The sequence below is a fragment of the Corapipo altera genome, unplaced genomic scaffold (assembly GCF_003945725.1).
Source record: "Corapipo altera isolate COAL_440 unplaced genomic scaffold, ASM394572v1 111, whole genome shotgun sequence".
In the NCBI taxonomy this organism is placed as follows: domain Eukaryota; kingdom Metazoa; phylum Chordata; class Aves; order Passeriformes; family Pipridae; genus Corapipo; species Corapipo altera.
The window spans coordinates 542,839-562,700 of NW_020884973.1; the positions used below are offsets into that span (position 1 = coordinate 542,839).

The window sequence follows — 19,862 nt, forward strand, 5'->3', positions numbered from 1 at the left end:
GCCCCGTACAGCCCCGTACAGCCTTGGCGCTGCTCCTGTCCCCGCTGGGCCCGCCGCCTGCTCCCGGCGTCGCTCGGGAAGATGGCGCTGCGTGTCCAGGTCGGTGCGCCCCGGCGGAGCGGTGGGGCCGGCGGGACCTCGCCTGGTCGTTGGAGCGCGCCGGGCTGTGCGGGGCCGGGGCCGCCGTGGGGCTGCCCTGGGGGGCGAGCCGGGAGCTCGGGGCGGGAGAGGGCTTCTGAGGTACGCGGTGGAGCCCTCAGGTGGTGCGGGGCGGGTGCGGTCCGGTGGCCGAGCGGAGCAGGGGCCGTAGGATGCGGAGCGCCGACCTGGCAGCGGGGCGACAGGTGGCCAGAGCCGCCCTGCCCGCGGAGCCGCGGCGGTCCCGGCTGGGTGTCGGCAGCGGGACACGCCGCACGGAGCCGGTGCCGGCGGGCGGGTTCGTGCTGCCATCGCCCCGCCGCGCGCTCCCCGGGAGCCGCTCTCGGGTTGCGGCGGCTCCACAGCGCTGAAACAGCCGCACCTGCTCCCCGGTGCCACCGCGCTCTGAAGGCGGCGCTGGGCTCCTCCGCCACTTCTTCGCTGAAAAACAGAGGCAGCCGAGCTCCGGGACTTGTCCAAGACGAACATCAGCCACTGAAACTGCCCTCAAACAAGGGAGGAAGGAAAGGGGAGGCGGGAAAGGGCCTCGGGAGACACCGCGGTGTCAGGCGTGTGCCGTCATCTCTCACGGCTTCACTGGTGACAGCAGGCTCTGACAGTGTTAGAGAGGCCATTTTAGGCATTTATTTAGATACTTGGGGACCAGGCACGGCACATAAAAGGACCACTAAAATATCTTTTTTTTTTCTTTCTTTTTTTTTTTTAACTGGCAATTCAATTACGTGCATCATGTTGCTCTTGCATAAACCTGGTGGAACTTTCTTCATAAAGTGTTTTCAGTCGGCAAATTCTGATTAAAATCAAAACATCTGAGGGAATTTTTTAGTGTCAGCAAAACTTCGATTAGGAGCCTGCCTGGTTTCCTACCAGTTTGCTTGGCTCCTGGGCTGCCTGGAGGTTTCTACGGGGCCAGGCCCCCAGCATTTCTGGCCCCTGGTTCTTTCACAGGAGAGTTACCAGGGATGTCGGGGAGCTGGAGAGGTAGGACTAGAAGTATCCAGAGAACTTTATTCAGCATGTTCATGAGTGTTATGAAAACGTGACAAGCGGAGGGGGGGGGGAATCATAGGATCTAACGTTTTTTATTAGGATGTGAATCTGTTTCTTGGAAAAAGTTCCAGTTCTTTGTGATCAAAACCACCATTTCTTATTCAGGTCTGTTTCTACTCCCATCTCACTTAAAGCAGCCAGCATCTGGTAGCTGGATTGTCTCCACTGACACAGTTGTTTTCTGAGGAATCACCTTTCAGCTCTTGATCAGAGTTTGAGTAAGTGAGGTATCTGAAGGCATTTTTATCTCATATTAAAGAAGGTATTGTGACAGTCTTGTGTTTCCTTAGAGAAAATACCTATCTAATCTAGAGAGAGCTTGTTTTTGACTTCTCATTGTTTTCTCCGATTATTTTTTTCTTAATAAAGTTAAATAATACCTCTGTTGCTCAGCTGAGTTGCCATCACACACAAGATGGTTGTATTTGCTGATTTCAAGTCATATTTTTTGGTTTTGCTATCAGAATCAAAGAAAAGCAGCACATTTCCTCAGTACCACACTTAAAATGTAACCCAGAGAACATCTAACAACTTCGTTGACAGTCTGAGAATTCTGAGCACTTTGTGGCCATGCCTCCAGCCTGTCAATAAGAACCTTTGTCATAACATTCTCCTAGAAACAAACATGTCCAAATAAAGTATTTCAAAGAGCTGCATGTCATCAGTCTCAATATCCAATAAACCAGCTGTTCTTTGCATATCATTATCTAGTTTTTGTTCAGGCCTTACTTTTTTTAGCTGTCCTTCATAATTCTAACTTGTCAACAAGAAGTGATCCTTAGCCTAAATTTCTACATTTTGGTGTAACCTCAACATATTAACACTGTGCATTAAAGTGCACAGTGAATTCACTGTCAATTCTTTGTGTATAAATGATTGTTTAGCCAGCTTATAAATAATTTGCTATTTTAATGTCAGTTATCGTAAAGGTGATTTAGACCTTGGTGATTGGGCTGAAAGTTTTATTCTGTACTTTCTCAAACTTGTTGCCAAATTTGTCCAGACTTGAAAGTCATATTTCTAATCAAATATAAGAGGGTCTTTAACTTTTGCTGACTATGACACGGTAGTTTGTTTTGTGCTTCTTAGTTTGTATTGGGCTTGTTCCATTCTGGAACGATGCATTGTAGTTATGTCTGTAGTTATGTACTCGATGTCCTTATTTGCAAGTTTTGTCCCAGTTGTGTGGGGTTTGTGTTGTATTTTCCCTAATGTATATGCTTGCATTTTATGAGCCTTAATGAGCTTTAATTGGTATGGATCTTGCCTCATTTAAAATTGCATTACTGGGATTGTTACCTGTTCCTTATTTTTCCTTTACACTCTCTCAGTGTAGGAGAGGGGAAAACAAAAGCAAAAGAGGTCTCTGTTGAGCTCAGCATTTGAGGTACTCGATCTGTTCACTCTAGGAGCAAATATCCTGTTTCTTAAAACTTCTCCAAAGGAACAAGTACACAACTACTTTTTGATTGAAAATCAGGGACTCCTAAAATACCATCATTACTGAAATGCAGAAGGTGCAGATCAAATCCAGGGACTACCTGTGCACAACAAAAATGAGGAAAAGATGATGATCTTTTTCTAGTGTCTCAAGGAAATTACATGCTTTGATTGACAAAACCAAATGTATTTTGGTTGCCAAAGACACTGTCTTGGAATTTTAAAAGACGTTTGAACTATGGTATATGCGAGATAGATTGTGCTGAAATCCAGTCTTTTATTTAAAGTGCAAAACATATGTTTGGAAGGGCTGGTGAACAGGATTTTGGTTCAAACTTTTAAATGAGATTGGTGAAACACTATGTGTTCTCTTTTCTTTCTAGACCACACTCAAATCATGAAGTACTTACCAGGTACCTTCTAATGACATGGCCACTTCAGGAGAATTACGTGGGCTTTGGGAACCTGATGGATGCTAAAACTTCTCTTTGTGTAATGGTTCCTAAAGATGCTCAAAGGGTTCATCTCTCTTGTGAGACAGTGACTAGTAGATATAAACCATACTGCTCACATAGGAGGGAGAGGTTTCACACACACACCTTCTCTACCAAAGAGAACTTTTTCAGCTTCTAAGCGGAGAAGAGTTTTAGCTCTAGTCTTGCTACTACAGCTTCTAAATTGTCCCATCTTTCACTGATATTTGCATGAATAGATGCATACAAAGCTAATTTTTTCTAGATGTGGTAATTTGATGAGTTACTGGTTTTAAAATAAATTTGCCAGAAGTTTTCCAGGTAGCATAGCTCAAACTTGACAATTCTCCATCTTTTCATCTCCCTTTGGGCTTCCCATCTGAAGGCTCAGAAAAACAGATGGATTGAACCATAGTAAAAAATACTTTGATAGCTAAGAGAAGAAATGGCAGTTTAATTTCAGTTATTTTGCCTTCTTGTCGCAGAAGGCATCCTAATTTTTCTAATTGAATTGTGAAACAAGTGGAAAGCTGAGCATAGGTAACAGTTCATATTTCTGCTATGGTATCTAAAATTATAAACAAAGAAATCTTATGTGACTGAAAAGTCTTTGTGGAAGTTTGAGTCGTGTTGTTCCCTTAAGAGAGTCTGGCAGAAGTAGAAGTATTCTGTAACCACCTGTCTGGAGGAACTGATCCAGCCCAGCAAACCCAAGCTGAGAAGGTCCTGTCAGAATTTATTGATAACCCTGAATGTCTCAGCCGACGCTGGCTGCTGTGGGAACAAGGCATGGTGAATGTCTGGGAGGTGTGTTATCCATGAAGGTGATTATGCTCGTGGAAGCTCACGTAGATTTCTCACTACTAGGTCAGGACAATTAAGGCAAAATGCTTTTCTCTTTTTTAATCTAAATGATTTTTATCTAAATGGTCTTTGTGGAAGTGACTATAACCTGCACCAGAGATGTCAGGCACAAAAGGAGGAAGGATCTCAGCTTTCAGTACTTTCAGAGGAGTTATAATCAGGGATTGTGTCATCTGTAGAGCAGTGTTGGGACACAGCGTGGTATAATCTGGTGGTTCTCATTTTGTTCTCGTTTCTAGCTATGAAACAGATATCATCCCATCAAAAGGGGTGAAAGTTGCAGGTCTCAGCTTTTTTATCACTGTTTTGTAATTTATGTTTAGTTACAATGAAACAAAGATAGTACTAAAATATGCCTTTGATAAAGTTTTGGTACACTTAACAAAATGATTTATTCATTATTTATCAGGTTTTGATGTATTTTCCCTGCCTATATTTCACTCATTTTTGAATAATACCTTCTGATGTGTTTTTGTGGACATCCTACGTGCAGATTCTAGCAGTAATGTGCCTGTCTAAGCTTGTCAGCAGGGCTCCCCACTGCCTGTTGAACACAGAATTGACATTCATGAGTAATGTTTGTTGTTAAAATGCCATTATATGAGTTGGAGCTGAAACTCCGTTAAGCACAGTCTGGTTGTTCCTTCAGTTGTCCTCGCAATTTACCAAGCCTGGTTTTCATGAGGGGATCGTTGTGTGAGAGTGAACGTAAAGGTGATTGTGAGATCTTCCATCGTTTCTCTGCAGTTAACTCACAAATAACATTTTGTATTTTCAAAATTAAAATAAAGATGTTTTACGATGGATTAAGTGGGAGGGGGAGACCTTCAGGCCCTGGGAGCCAGCCCATTACCTGGAAGGTGAATGTTCTTCCCCCCTGCCCCCGCCACGTGGCCTGAGAACCCCGTAAGGAGCTCACAGAGCACCAGGGAGGGACAGATGAAAGAGGAAGTTTATTGTGGGGTAGGGGTTTATAAGGCTTTTAGGAGGGTCAAAAGGGGACCAATCACAAGTTCAGAGGCACACAGAAAAAACCAGTCAGGTAAAGAGTCAACAGCCAGTAGGAAGGGGTTAACAAAGGACAGTGAGAAACACCTCAGGACACCTTCCCAGGACACCTTGTGTGGGAGACAAGTCCCTCACAGGGGGTGTCGGGAGAAGGGAGCAATGACTTCACAAAAAAGCAAAAGCCATTTTGAAACCTGTTTAAACCACATTAAAAACTTCTGTTTCTATAACATTTGAGTGGTTTTCTTCTTCACTAGTCCATCTCTGACAGGACTTCTTCCATCCTACATGTGGCAAATCCATTGCCACAATGTTTGCTCAGATTACTTCATATTTAAAAAAAAAAAAACGCTCATTTTTTCAAAGTAGACTTTGTATTTATCCCATAAGATGCTAAAGAGATTCAGCTCATGTTTGTAAAGGATAAAAGTTGCAGATATTTCTGCTACACCCGCTAGTCAGTCACGTCACGTTGCTGATGTTCAGCTCTTAATGTTTGTAAAAGTCACGCCAGGGCAGCTTCAGACTTGCAGGAATAAGAGCCTACATAGTTTTCCTTACTTTTTAGGATCTATGTTAAAGCCATTGCTATATCCAAAAAGAATGAGCAAGTATGTGTTAGGTCTTTAATAGTGAAAAGGCTTTACATGAGAAGCTTATGATTCAGTTTGGATTTTTAGAAAATCTGCACTGTTGTGTCAGTTCTGTGGACAGCAGTACCCTGAAACACAGGGCTGAGAACCTGCTGCTTCTGATAAAAGTTTCTAGTGTTCTTTTAGGTAAAAATTAACTTTAATCAACTTGAATTTTATACATTTCAACAACTTTTGAAACAGCTTAACTTCCTTTTAGTTAGAACAGAGTTTCCACAACTGCAGTGTGCATTTCCCATTCCATGGGATGTTTGATGTTGAATTGAGAACATTCAGTAGGGACTCTTATCTGTGAAAACTTGTGTTTATTTTGAGTTGGCTGTGAGAGCTGCTGTTATGTAGTGAAATAATACCCAGTGTATGGGATTGTGATGAATAATTAGTGTTTTACCTGCCAGTAATTCAGTTCTCTGAATTAAAAAACTGTTGTCATGTGTCCTAGAGTAATGACCATGTATGTAATGTACTTTGTGTTACTAAACATTCAGCTGGATTTAATGATTTAACAGAACTTACAGTTATTGTGCTAACTATAAGACTTCTTTTTTTTTTTCAATCCAGAGCTTAAGTTTCTATTAGAATTATTTAGCTCATTTTCTTTACAGAAGACTTGTGTTGCTGATTTTAAAATGCTTTGTTACAAGAAATTACATTCTGAGCTATGTATCTTTTCAACCTAAACTGGCTCCTTTTGTCATCCAAGCTCTTATTCAAGTCATTGCTAAAATTACAAAATTAGGGTCGTTTGATGTATTGAAAGATCAGCCTATCTTCAGAGACATTATTGCTGATGTAAAAAAAATTTTGCAGGAAGGAAACAATTTTTTACTTCTGCCATTTTTTTTTTTGTTTTTGTTTGGACCTCTTCATTTATAGTTATTGGCATGTTATGTCACTTAGTTTGATACTTGGGTGGCAAAAGCATAAATAAAGAGCATTGCTTAAAGCAGAAGATCGCCCTGCAGTGAAGAACCAGGGTGGGTTTGCCACTTGTGTGAGGTTGGGGAGTTTGATGCCTCACGGTATTCATGGTGCTGTCGTGGGTTTTTGTTTAATGCCTTCATTTTTTTCAGCTGCTGTAGAGATACATTTCTGATACATGTCTTTGTAAACATTAAGCCCAGTACTTCTGTTGACAAAAGTAATTGGAAAATTTAAGCTATTTGGCAATTTCCTTCCAGGATCATCCGTTATTTGTGTATGTGGGGGTGATCCTGGTAATTCAGCAAGAAAATACGAAGTTAACAGTTTTTGTTTCTTGCTAATGAGTTTCTCCTTTGCTTTTCAGTCTTACTTTGTTTATAATACTGTTTGAGTTAATGTACTTTTTGAGTTACTTTGGGAATGCCTAGTAAAAGATAAGTTGCAATAATCTGTTTATTAAAAACAAACTCAAGTATACTTTTCTACCATTTTGCAGTTATTTTTATGAATGCACTATAATTGCAATTTGCATTTATTATTAAAATGATTGCAGTGTGACTCTTCAGTGTGCAGCTCATTAAAAACAGAGATTTAAATACAAAATTTAGCTTCTTAAGAGATTTCTTTAGTTAGATTAAGAATTTCTGTGGAAAAGAAGATTAAGTCATAGATCTAGTGAATTAAATTTTATACAAAAATTGAAGAAATAATCCTTAAACAATATTAGATATGTCAATAATTAGCCTATGGTAGTTTCAAATACATATGCATTAGCATTCTGAATTGAGGTTCCTCCAGTGTGAATTTGAATGTGATTTTTTATTGAGAAAGGGATTAGCAGTTCTTTTCTCAACTCCTTTGTAATTAATCACACAGCTTTTCACATGTGATAGTGGGGAGGTTGCATTTTCTATTTTTACATGTTTGCATGATCTAAGGAACATTCCTATGGACTATTTTAAGAATTTGAAATGTAAAGGAAAGTTGTGTTCAAATTACAGTATAGGATGTTTAATCTTACTGAAGGCAGATAGGGCAGCAATGTTACTTTTGACTGAGAGCTCCCCTCAGTTGTCTCTTCTGATTTGCTTTCGTACAAGTGATGATGCAAAACAGATGGCAGTGAAAAGTTAGACCCCTTGGTAAGTAGTCAGACTTTTCATTAGTTGAACTTTGGGTGATCTTCAGGGTTGTAAAAATGAGTGTAATTGTGACAAATAGCAGGAAAATTTTGACAAGGATGACTTGACATTTTGGACACGGGGGAGCTGAGGCTGCAAACTGCAGCTGTGAAAGTACACATGGAGATCTTCCCCTGGCTCAATGGCAAGGCCTCATTGCAGTTGATTTTAGTTATATTTAAGAAATTAGATTTTTCTATCAATGCTTTGTGGTAGCTCAGTGAAGACAGTTAGATTTTATTAATTATTTTCACAATTCTGCATTGTATCTGAATTTCAAAACATTCCAAGGATCTTAATTCCTGATGGTCAGATCGTACACTCAAATGGAAGTACTGAACACCTCCTGCCTCACTTTTTAGACACTTCCAACCAATGCATTGTAAACTACTGTAGAGGGAAGAGAATTAATTTGTTGACAGGTAGCATTGCAAAACTTTGTTTTTTCTGAGAGTACTCTGTGATCTTTTTCATCCATTCGTGGCTTAATTTTTTCTAATGGTTTGAATTTCATGCAGCTTGCCTTACAAGTAGTAGAATACTGAACTTTGAGAAGTGTGTAGTAGTGACTTTCTAGACTGCAGTTACTTGGAGTCTATTTTCAGATGGGGTTTTGTTATCAGACAATTCTTAAAATTTATGATGAGGGTTTTTTTCAGAGATAACTAGGAAGCTTGAAGGTCTAGTTCCGTTAATGCTGATGAAATTTGGCATGAAAGCCTTCTAAACAGCTTAGGATATCTCAGCCTAACAACTCCTCTTGATTCTAGAAATGTTGAAAAATATTAAGTACAATCTGATTGTAGTAGTGCTGGAAAATGGTAACTACAAGTGCTGATATTTGAGCAATCCTGTCTTTTTTTTCCCCGTAGGGCACTGTGGACCATAGTACAATAGGAGTAATGCTCCTCTCAGAACTGATTCAGGAAATTAATCTAGTAAGCATTGGTTTGTTTTTTTCCTTCTGCAAGTGATGCTGGTAAAGCCATGGATGTTTCAGCCCTTCATAAAAATGGTTTGAGAAACATTTCTTAGACATCAAGGGATTAAAACACCTTCCTCCCCCACCAAAATACACAGAGGCACAAGAAATTCTTATGCAGGGACTCTACCAGTACCAGATACGTTTCCCTCATCACAGTCACCAGAACTAGTAAAACCAAGTGAAGTGAACAATCAACTTTTTCAGTTGTATTTCTGCTAATGACTTTCTTTGCTTACATCTTACCCCGAGGAAGTGCCTCAAACCTGTCCATCCAGAAAGAGGAACAAACTTAAAGGGAAAAAAGGAGATGTGTCAGAAACCTGATGAGACCTGCATTTAGTGCTGAACCATCATTTTAATTTCTAGTGTCAAGTAATTAATCTGCCAGATATCCTCTTCATCTAGTTTGAGCAAGGAAGGGAGCATTGTTTATTCTGTCCTTACTTTTTTTCTCAGGTTGATTATTCAAGACCTTCAGCAAAACATTGTAAAATAGCTGCCTCATTCCATGACACCTCCCTGAAGGACATACTGATGCTTGTGTGCTCTCTTTTGAAGGAGGTGAGGCCTTTTATAATTGAACCTAAATTGTTAATGTCATTATTGTCCCTTAATATTTTCTGGCTTGATGAACTCTGTACTTAAATGGATTACATGACACCCAGTTAAGCTCAAGAGACCAAAAAGGATTCAAAGACAAAAATTTCTATCTTCTTCCTTCCCTGCCTCTCTTGCTGTCTCTCAATCTCTCTGTGCCGTCTCTCTCTTTTTATATCTTGCCATAAGGGTTGAACTATCTAAATTCTGGGCTTGTCTTCTTTTTATGTTTTGCTGGGTCCTACCATCTCAGTATTTGCTAAAAGAATTAATTCACTGAACTGGAAGCAACCAAAAAGAAAGACAAATTCTTGTGGTTAGGCAACGCAATCAAATCAGGCCAAGATGTTTTTCTCCCTCCTCCGGTCACTGGTCTTGTCCCCCAGGGATCAGTGTTGGGCCCAATCCTGTTTAATATCTTTATTGATAATTTTAGAAGAGGGGGTTGAGTCCACCATTAGCAAATTTGCAGATGACACCAAGCTGGGGGGGAGTGTTGATCAGCTGGAAGGCAGGAGGGCTCTGCAGAGGAACGTGGACAAGCTGGAGAGTTGGGCTGATTCCAAGGGGCTGAGGTTCAAGCAGGCCAAGGGCCGGGTCCTGCACTTTGGCCACAACAACCCCCAGCAGCCCCATGGGCTGGGCACAGAGTGGCTGGAGAGCAGCCAGGCAGAAAAGGATGTGGGAGTGTGGATTGACAGGAAGCTGAACAGGAGCCAGAGTGTGCCCAGGTGGCCAAGAAGGCCAGTGGATCCTGGCCTGGCTCAGGGAGAGTGTGGAAGCAGGAGCAGGGCAGTGATTCTTGCCCTGTACTCAGCGCTGGTGAGGCCACCCCTGGAGTGCTGTGTCCAGCTCTGGGCCCCTCAGTTCAGGAAGGACATGGAGGGGAACAACGAGGCTGGGGAAGGGACTGGAGCGCAAGTGCTGTGAGGAGAGGCTGAGGGAGCTGGGGGTGTTCAGCCTGGAGAAGAGGAGGCTCAGGGGAGACCTCCTCACTCTCTACAGCTCCCTACCAGGAGGTTGTAGCCAGGTGGGGGTTGGTCCCTTCTCCCAGGCAGCTATCCTGGGAGTAAGACAAGGGCGCTCGGTCTTCAGCTGTGGTTTAAGGAAGGTTTAAGTTGGATGTTTGGAAGAAATTCTTTACAGAGAGGACATTCAGGCATTGGAGTGGGCTGCCCAGGGAAGTGATGGATTCTCCATCCCTGGAGGTTTTTAAGATGAAACTGGATGTGGCATTGAGTGCCATGCTCTAGTAACTGCAGTGGTAGTGGATCGAGGGTTGGACTTGATGATCTGACAGGTCCTTTCCAACCCGTCGGATTCTATGATTCCTATTCTTTGAATTACTTGGGAGTGCTTGTTTGCTCAGTTTTTCTGAAAACCAAATAATTAGGTGTTGAAATCTGGACACAGCTGTTTAGGCTAGAATTTAAACACAGGAGCCATCGCAGTGGGTCAGTAGATAGTGGCAGCAATTTCTTTTTGGCCCAAGGTGTAATTCTGAAAGTTGAGATATGTGATTGTGGTACTACTGTGAAAAATGAGATAAACTGGGTTAGCTTTAACTTCTTTCGCAGTATGTTTTTGGTCTAAGTAACATGTTTTACCCCACATTTGCAGTAAGTTTAAGGGACATGTGGTCAACTACCAGTGCTCAGGTGACAGGCAGTATATTTTTTTGGTACAGAATTAATTGTTCCAGAAATAATAATGTGTGAGCCCTCATCTCTCAAGAGGGACCGCTCTGCTACTCTGTGCAGGATGTTTTAAATCAGTGTTGGAATTGCATGTTAATGGAGAAATCATATGTAATTTAAAAGAAGAATTGGATACTTTTGGAACATTCTTTTTAGATAAAGTAAATCCCATTACACATTAAAGCATTAAATGGATGTATGGGAACCTGTAGCCACTTTTCAGCTTTCTTCAAGTTCATCTGGTCTGCAGGTACTTGAGTCTCTCATGCATTGAAAAGTTTGTCTGAGTGACATCACAGGGATTTCCAAACAGAAATATAAAGAAATTATAATTACTGTCTTTCCAATGCCCACTTTAGTATAGGAAGCTGGTTTTAGAAATATTTCAGTGTGTGCGTTACACTGAAAAATATACTCAACTACAAAGGTGGAATCACTAAAATAATTCCAAGAGTTTAAAGGTTAGAGAGGACTGCTGGCAGAACAGGTGGTTCCTATACAAGACAAGCAGAAATTCAAATTTCAAAGCTGAATTTATAATTTAGTGTCAATTCTAACGTGATGTAACAGTTGTTATCAGGTTAATGAGGCACAGTTGATATGAATTTCTGTCATCTGAATTAAAAAAGTTGTTGTTAATAAACTTGAGATGTGACTTTGAATCTAAATAAGGAGCAGATGAACTAGATAAAGTTGTTGAATTTGCATTTACTTTGTTTCTTTTCTAGACGAAATTATGTCAATTTTCCCTCTAATGTTTGCAAACTGTGTCAGTGACTAATGATTCATGTTTTCAGTGTCTTTATATTGTAATCTTGATTAGTAGTAATTTCTTTCAAGATAAATGTTATTTAAATTACTGTTGTTACAGAAGTGGATCGATAAAATGTTCTTACTTACAGGATTTAGAGTTTATGCTTCTGGACAGGTTGCTTTGCTTGCCAAGTCCCTTTTCATTCTGACACCACAGAGGTTATAAAGCAGTAGAGCCCCTGACAGCTCTATTTATATAGGTGTGTATTTGTACAGAGCTATATGCAGATTACAAACTGCTCAGTTCATTGTTTTTTAAAGCCAGGTTTTCGTAGACTTCCAAGGAGCAGTGTGATTATGCAGACTCTGAAACTCATGCTGTTTAGCAGCCTGGGCATCACACTGAAAAATAACCAATTGTTGAGGTACTTTTTACTGGTGTGATGTACAGGACATAGACTCCATGCTGCTCTGGAGTAACTGAAAACAGTGAAACCTTGCAGTTCAGTTTTTGCAGTGAAAGTTAGCACTGTTTTACCAAACAGTATCAGTGACATGCTGAGTTTTATCTAGGTGTATTTTATGAAAGGGAGTATTTCACCAGGCTTTTAAAAATTATTTATAAGTTTGTGAGCTTTAGCTTGACATGGAAGATGTCTCCGAGGTGATAATAATGATTTTTCCCTTGCCTTTAAGGAAATACTCTGTCATTTTTTGTTGAAGGATTTATTTTTCTCTCAGTATATGTTCTCTTGCTCTGCATTTTGCAGCTTTATATCCAAACATTTTCCTTTTCATAATTATTTTTAAAGCATATGCTGTGCAGGTGGCAAGACTTCTTTTCTCCTTAGCTCTAGGCAAAACCTTTAACTCTTCAGAACCAACAGCAGGAAAGCCTAGCATTGCAACTTTTGAAGCTTATACTAAACTGTCCTGATTTTGATTTCCTTGGAAATTCAGCTGATGAATCTGCAGATGAGCTATGCACTGTGCAGACTCCAACAAGCTGGAAAATAAGTAAGGAAGGATTGTTACTATTTGTAGTCTGAGGTCTGTGCAACTTCTTTTGTCCTGATACTTGCCATTACAAAGTAGCTTCTAATGTGGAGTAGAGTTTGTTGCTGGTGAGTTACTGGTAAACCTTTTCTGCTGTTTCTCTCTCACTTTTCCTGTTGTTATTTTGACAGAATAAACGTATTCTATAACAGATATTCCCAGTAAATCAAATTATTTTATTTAGACGCTGAACACTATCCTTATTCCTGGCATATGAGCACCTGGAAGAGGTACAGTATTTGTAGTATGTTTGTTTTCTCTTCTCTTCTTCTTGATGAGAAAACTGTGATTTCTTTTTTTCACTGTGCTTGTTTACTCTAGTACGTGAGCTTGTTAATTAAGGTATCTTAATTCTTGGGCTGTAGAGGTTTAAGTTCCTGAGCTTGTACAGTGCAAATGGTGGTCTACTATAAGTGTGTCTGTGGTGGGTTGACCCTGTTTGGACACCAGGTGCCCACCAAAACCACTCAGTCACTGCCCTCCTCAGCTGCACAGGAGAGAGAAAATACCCCAAAAGGCTCATGGGTCAAGATAAGGGCAGGGAGAGATCACTCACTAGTTACTGTCACAAGGAAAATGGACCTGACTTGGGGGAAATTAATTCAATTTATTACCAATCAAATCAGGGTAGAGTAACAAGAAATAAACCCAAATCTTAAAACACCTCCCTCCCACTCCTCCCTTCTTCCTATGTGCAACTTAACTCCCAATTTCTCTCCTCAGCCCCAACAGTGCAGAGGGACAGGGAATTGGGTCTGTGCTCTGTTTATCACACCTTGTCTCTGCCACTCCTTCCCCCTCAGGGATAGGACTTCTCACACTCTTCCCTGCTCCGGTGTGGGGTCCCTCCCACGGGAGGCAGTTCTCCATGAACTTCTCCAATGTGAATCCTTCCCATGGGCTGCAGTCCTTCAGGAACAGGCTGCTCCATTGTGGGTCCCCTCACAGGGCCACAAGTCCCACCAGCAAATCTGCTCCAGCCTGGGTTCCTCTCACCACCAGTCCTGCCAGGAGCCAGCTCCAGCATGGGCTCCTCTCTCCACAGGGCCACAGGTCCTGCTCCAGCGTGGGCTTCCCACGGGGTCACGGCCTCCTTCTGGCATCCCCTGCTCCAGCGTGGGCTCCTCCCCAGGCTGCAGGGGCGTCTCTGCACCCCCGTGGCCTCCATGGGCTCAGGGGCACAGCTGCCCCCCCATGGGCTGCACCAGGGGCTGCAGGGGAACCTCTGCTCCGGGGCCTGGAGCACCTCCTGCCCCTCCTTCCCCACTGACCTTGGTGTCTGCAGAGCTGTTGCTCTCACACAGTCTCGCTCCTCTGCAATTGCTGTTGTTCAGGTTAGGTCTCAGTTGTGACTGGGGCCCTCAGAAGCTACCTGGATGAATAAGACTACTGAAGATAAAAGTATCATGTTTCTCAATTGAAATGTCACACTGGGGTGCTTTAACAGAAGTATGTTTTGTTTTCTTATAGCACTGGGAGTTTGCTCCAAACAGTGTTTGTTACTCCGGGGCAAAGGATGGTGGGTCTGTACCCTTTGTGAAAACAGCAGAACCCTACCTCTTAGAAACGTATGCACCCCAGATAGCAAAAGCTTACATTACTTCTAGACTGAATGTATTCCTCAAGTTGTAAGATAAACTTGTAATTGCAACTTTCAGGCTGTAATATGGAGTGTTTAATTTTCTGATTTATTGGCATATTATGTTTTGGTATAATCTGAGTATGCTGGTTCTGATTATCATGGTGATTTCTTTAGATTGTCTTAATGGGCTGATAACATTTTATTCCTTTTGCTTATTAAATTTAGGCCAAAATCAAATGTAAATTCTAGCTTTTTTTCATTTCATGGGCCTTTGCTGACTTTCTAATGGTTCAAAATCATGAACATTTCTATCGTCTCAGGAACAGGAATCACTAGTACCTAGGGGAGCTTCCAGTGATCCAGGGCTAGGACAGGGAAGGACAAGCAGCTCATTGCGGGTGCTGCCAATTTTCCTGGTCCTTCTCTCAACCAGCTACACTTCTTTTGGCATCTTTAGGTTATTTTCTCTGTTCAGCTTTCCTGTAATGTTTCAGGGTTGAAGTTTCATGTCTCGGCTTTTTTCTTCTGAGTAGGACTCAGTAGTGCTAAGCTTCTGGGTCAAACCGTCTGGCTTGATCAGCTCCAATGAAATGTGCTATTGCCTTCATCAGCATCACCATCAGCACTGAAAATTCAGTTTCTTTCTTTGGTACTGATGAAAGATTCTTCTTGATGTCCGTGTTACATTGTGGAGGAGTAAACTTTCTAACCTGTGTAGAAAGCTAACAGGGAAAAGGTGAGGAAAGTACTGACCTTCTCTTCTACCAGTCTGTATCATTCTTAAGACAGTCTTAAGACAGCAATAATCATTTCCTAAAACAAAAGATATCTGCCTCGGAAATTGCAAAAGCAACTGCACTGAAAATTTTAAATAGTGAAGGCACGATAGAGGGAAAGAAGTTGTACCAGTTACTTGGTATTGTGCTCGGAGAAGAGGGTTACCATCACAAAAATAACTGCTTAAAAATGAACTCCTGCAGTTTGTAAGAAGGAAAGCAGGATTTTATTTTAAAAAAGACTGTTGGCTACAGGATTGGCTGTGCTGTGCTCTCTGAACCAGCTGGCACCACTTCACAGCTGCTTTGCAATACCCTCTTCAAATGGCCATTAACAGTAGCCTGTTAATGCTAAATTCATTTGAGCAATGCCTGTTCTCTGAAACACTTCAGCTCCTTAGTGTTTTGCTAATGATGGTGCGATCTCCTAGTGTCCTAAATGAACAGCTGTTTGTAGTGCAATGTGTGGTGTGTTTTTCCTTGAAAGTGTCCTTTTTGTCAAGAAGCACAGGTCTCAAAACTGGGAAATAAAATACGTTGGTTTTTGGAGAGCTGATACTGCCCCTCCAGGTTGTTAGGAATGGCACAGGAACAATATGAGAAGATATTTAGTAGTCTTCCTCATTTATCTTGTTTTCTCTCAAAAGTCAGTGCTTGTTCCCTGTCACAGTGTTGGCTGTTACAGATCTCAGTCTGTATTACAGTTTCGTGTGGTAGTAGAAAAAAGACTGAGATTTAAAACAAACCGGAATGCTTTCTGTACTTTTGCTGGAATCATCTGCGTGTTATTCCACACATTGTGTGTATTTGTCTCTGCATCTTTTTTATGTATAGAACACACCATGCTATATACCTCTAACTAAAGCAGAATTACTTATAGTGTATAGTCTGAGGATGCTGGGACCCCTCAGAACTGTTGAAGGGGATGGAATGAAAACCCTCTGTGTTGGGTTTTTCAAAAAACAATAGTGCAAAACATAAGGGAGATTGAGTGGAGTTTAATGTTATGTAAATGTAGACTAGTTTATCAGAGATTTAAAACAAACATTAAATAAAATCTCAAGACTTTAGGCAGATACTATGCATGTCCTGATATGTATGTAGAAATATCCAAAATATAATACTGTTTTACAGTCATAATATGACTTCATTGGTTTATCTGTAGTTTATCCTTTCTATTAAACTTAAGAATGAATTTGCAAGACACTGTATTCGGCAGGGTATTGTCTTCAATCTTGTAAGTGAAGCTGTTATCACTTTGTAAAATCCTAGAAATGAGAGCAAGACATCTTCTAGTTTATGTAATTCACTTATTGAGAAGCCTTGTTTGTAGCTTAAGTAGAAACCTCTCCAAGTGGTCTTTTCTGTGTTGTCATCGACACCCACTTTTAATTTATTACAAAGAGTATTTTACCAAATGAAGGTGGAGTCTAAAGGTAACTTTTACTGTAGTCTCATTGCCTTTCATTTGAGGAAGAAACCTTTAGCAGCATCCTGAAGTTTTAACAGGTTACTTTGCTATTCAGGTCTTCGTTTTGATCTTACCTCAGAATAGAATACTGCATCCTTCCTGAGAGAAGATGCCATTAGTTACTGGACTCACAGCTCAAAAAGCTAAAGCAGGAAATCTACGTGGCTTGAGTAGGGTCAGGAGGTCAAACTTAAAGATATTCTACCTTAATATGCTAGAGAGATTAAAATAACCCATGTTTTGCAACATGGCAATTATTTTCCAGCAGAGAGAGGCCAAAAGAATTCCTCTGAGTTCAGTGTTTGTAAGCTGAAGAGTTCCATATTTATAAAGAGGGATTTCAGTATATGAAAGTCTGTACAAAATACACCACATACACAAACTCAATGAGTTATTTATAGAACCTTAGTTTTAGAGAAATTACAATCCTTATGTTGCACTTTACTGGAGAAGGACTTGGCCACTGGATCCTGTAAGTGCTATAGTGGAGACTGACAGCTGAGTAGTCTGGAAATTGGAAGGCATGACAGCATAGCTTGGAATCAATGAGCTCTGTCTTTCAAACCCATTTAGAAGTAGTCCACAGAGACTTTCAAAACTGTGTGGTAGTTCAAAGACTCTTTTGTTGAAGGATATGTCTGATTTATGACATAAGTATTTTCTTATGTGCAAATCACTTTAAATAATATCTTAAAATTACAAAGAATTCTTTATTTGAAATAGAACTAAGAAACAAATAGATTGTGGGGAGACTCCATTACTTTGTAATGCTGTGATAACTAGATGTAACAGTCCCACTGTAGGTAAAATTGTTCCATTCCTTGAAGTAACTTGTAGCAGGCAAGCGAAGATGCTGGATCTGTTATCCAGGCTGAGTTTGCTTAGTTTGTATTTTAGGTTAGTTCTTTGGTGTTTTATTTATAAGCATGTCCAAGTTAATGGGCTGTTTTAGTTTATATGGCAGTTGGGCTCAGAGTTTTTTGTTAGTTGGTTTGTCTGGGTGGATTTTAGATGGGGTAAAGGGGAGAGCTGACCATTCTCTTGGCAGTTTGATATCATGTAGATCTGTTCGTACCTCGTGGGAGTGTATTGTACTGGCATCAGGGCTTATCATCATCAACTGTTCTTTCAGTTTGATGTAGGAGTGCTGGCATGGCTGGTCTGTGCTGTGTCTACGTTTCTGGGAGGACAGTTAACACACACTGGTACTGATGGGCACGATGCCCTTGATGGGGAGTTAACCTGTTAGGAAGTAGGGCTTTTTTGTAATTGTGATTATTTTTTTTTTAATGATGTGTAGTGTCAGCAGATATTTGGAATTTAAATGTCTCCATTTTTGTCCAGTTCTTGGATGGTGGGTGCTCAAGGGTTGTACTGACTCAGTGGATTGGGACCATTCCACTGGCTTTGGTCTTTCTTGATTCATCATCCTGAGCAGTGGAGTCACTGAGGCTATCATTTCAAAATTGTTTCAGAGGAAGGGAAGGGGATTAAAGGCAGAGATATCTCTTACTATAAGCAGTGTTTAGCTGTGCCCATGCAGCTGCCTGTTTTCGTTTGTGTGTTACACAAGTGTAAGTTTTGTAAGTTCTGAGTTCTGACTGCTGTTTTCTGCAGCACTTCCTTTGCATTAATTATTGTGGGTGAAGAAGTGCAGGGGAGCTGCTGGTTGAAAATTTAGACTGATTTCTAGACTAGAACTTGGAATAAAAAAGAAGGCTCTAGATTTAGGAGTGTGCATACCAGAGTCCTCTTTCTGCAGTGAGTTGGGTATTGTTACGAATGACCAATTTCTTGTGGCAAACACTCTCTTAATCCTCATGCATGTTTGATCCTGTACTTTACATCCACTATCTAATGCATGAAAAAGGACATGCAACTTAGAATTGGAGAAAAAACTGTGCATTTTCTCCTTTGTTTCTTGCCTTCCTAATCTACCCTGGGGCTCCGTGGTGTTAGCAATCTTCCACTGTGTTTTTATTAAAAGTGAAAGGTTTTAATATCCAGACTTACAGATGAAGTATCTACTGACTTCTAATCCAGTGACTATATATTTCAGAATTGACAAAAGGTGGGAATTAATTTTTGAATTGCTAGGGAATTGGAATTTCAAGGAACAGATAGTGGAAGAACACTGAAAATTAAATAACAGAATATTCCTTTAAAAAAATTAATTAAATTTTCTTAGCTGGCATAGACTGAAATTGATTCTTTGAAATCAGTCCTGATAATATGGAGATATGTACCAAGTGAGGGTGATTTAGGAGAGGCAGAAGTGGGAAGAAGTGAGGCCGACAGTGCATCCATTATATAGTGCATATGTAAACTTGTTTCTAAGTACAATAGTTTCAGTTTTCAGGGAACCCAAACAGCTCTTATCTTGCGCTTGCAGTTTGAGCCCCATGCTTCTCAAATTTCTGTTTCTTTCATCATGGAATGGATGGTCTAAGAAAAAAAAACACTTTAGCAAATTCACCACAGTTTAATATATGCATCTGAGAAAATGTCAAGTGACAAAGTAATTAGAAAAGCATTATGTTGATGTTTATGTTCAGTACTGGTCAATTAGCATAATTAGTGTCTAAACAAAACAAAATCTTAGAAGAAACTTAAACTTGGGCAAACAAAAAATATCTGATGGGTTCCTAAAGAAATTGGCTGTGACAATACAATTTTATTTGAGAATTCTTCCTGAAGATATTTTTTTCTGTCATTAAGAATTTTCCAGCTGATCTCTTTGATAGATGCCAGTTACCCCAGTCTAGTAATGAAAAAATAGAACTGGCAATTCTGTGGTTCTTGGATCAGTTCTGTAAAACATATGAGGGAGACCAGCTTCAGCACATCTCAGAGGTCAATACTGGCTGAAAGGCACAACATTTGAACTAAAAAAGTCTTGTGTAGAAATCGACCTGCAGATATATCTTACACATAAAAGCTCTTGAGATCAGCTGGAGGCAGTTTGACTGGATGGAGAGAGAGAACTATTTGATGTGATGTTCATCTGATCAGGACTCCTTCCATGTCTGCTTTGGAGTTTTGGCATGCAAAGAGTTAATATTTTAACAGCTATGTTCATTAAACAATTTTAGGTTACTTTGCATTTCAATTTTTTATTTCAAACGTTTAGCTCGTTTCTGCTATATTGTGTTATATTTCACAGCTGGGTACACAAGATTTATTCTTTTAATAG

At 40.5% G+C, this 19,862-nt stretch overlaps 1 protein-coding gene across 4 annotated transcripts in view; it reads left to right on the top strand.

Moving 5' to 3' along the window:
- The first annotated feature begins 13 nt into the window (after positions 1–13).
- The window catches only part of RANBP17 (RAN binding protein 17), an 87,570-nt gene continuing 67,721 nt past the window's right edge, over positions 14–19,862 (top strand). The window contains exons 1-5 of one of the 4 annotated variants that reach the window (XM_027665234.1): positions 32–99; positions 3,765–3,914; positions 8,625–8,690; positions 9,194–9,298; positions 14,311–14,666. In XM_027665234.1, the coding sequence (XP_027521035.1) occupies positions 82–99; positions 3,765–3,914; positions 8,625–8,690; positions 9,194–9,298; positions 14,311–14,472 (501 nt within the window). In that variant the 5' untranslated portion in view covers positions 32–81 and the 3' untranslated portion in view covers positions 14,473–14,666. Of the gene's footprint in view, positions 100–3,764; positions 3,915–8,624; positions 8,691–9,193; positions 9,299–14,310; positions 14,667–19,862 lie in introns of those variants that run through there. The other 3 variants (XR_003531232.1, XM_027665235.1, XR_003531233.1) reach the window with 3 other exon arrangements.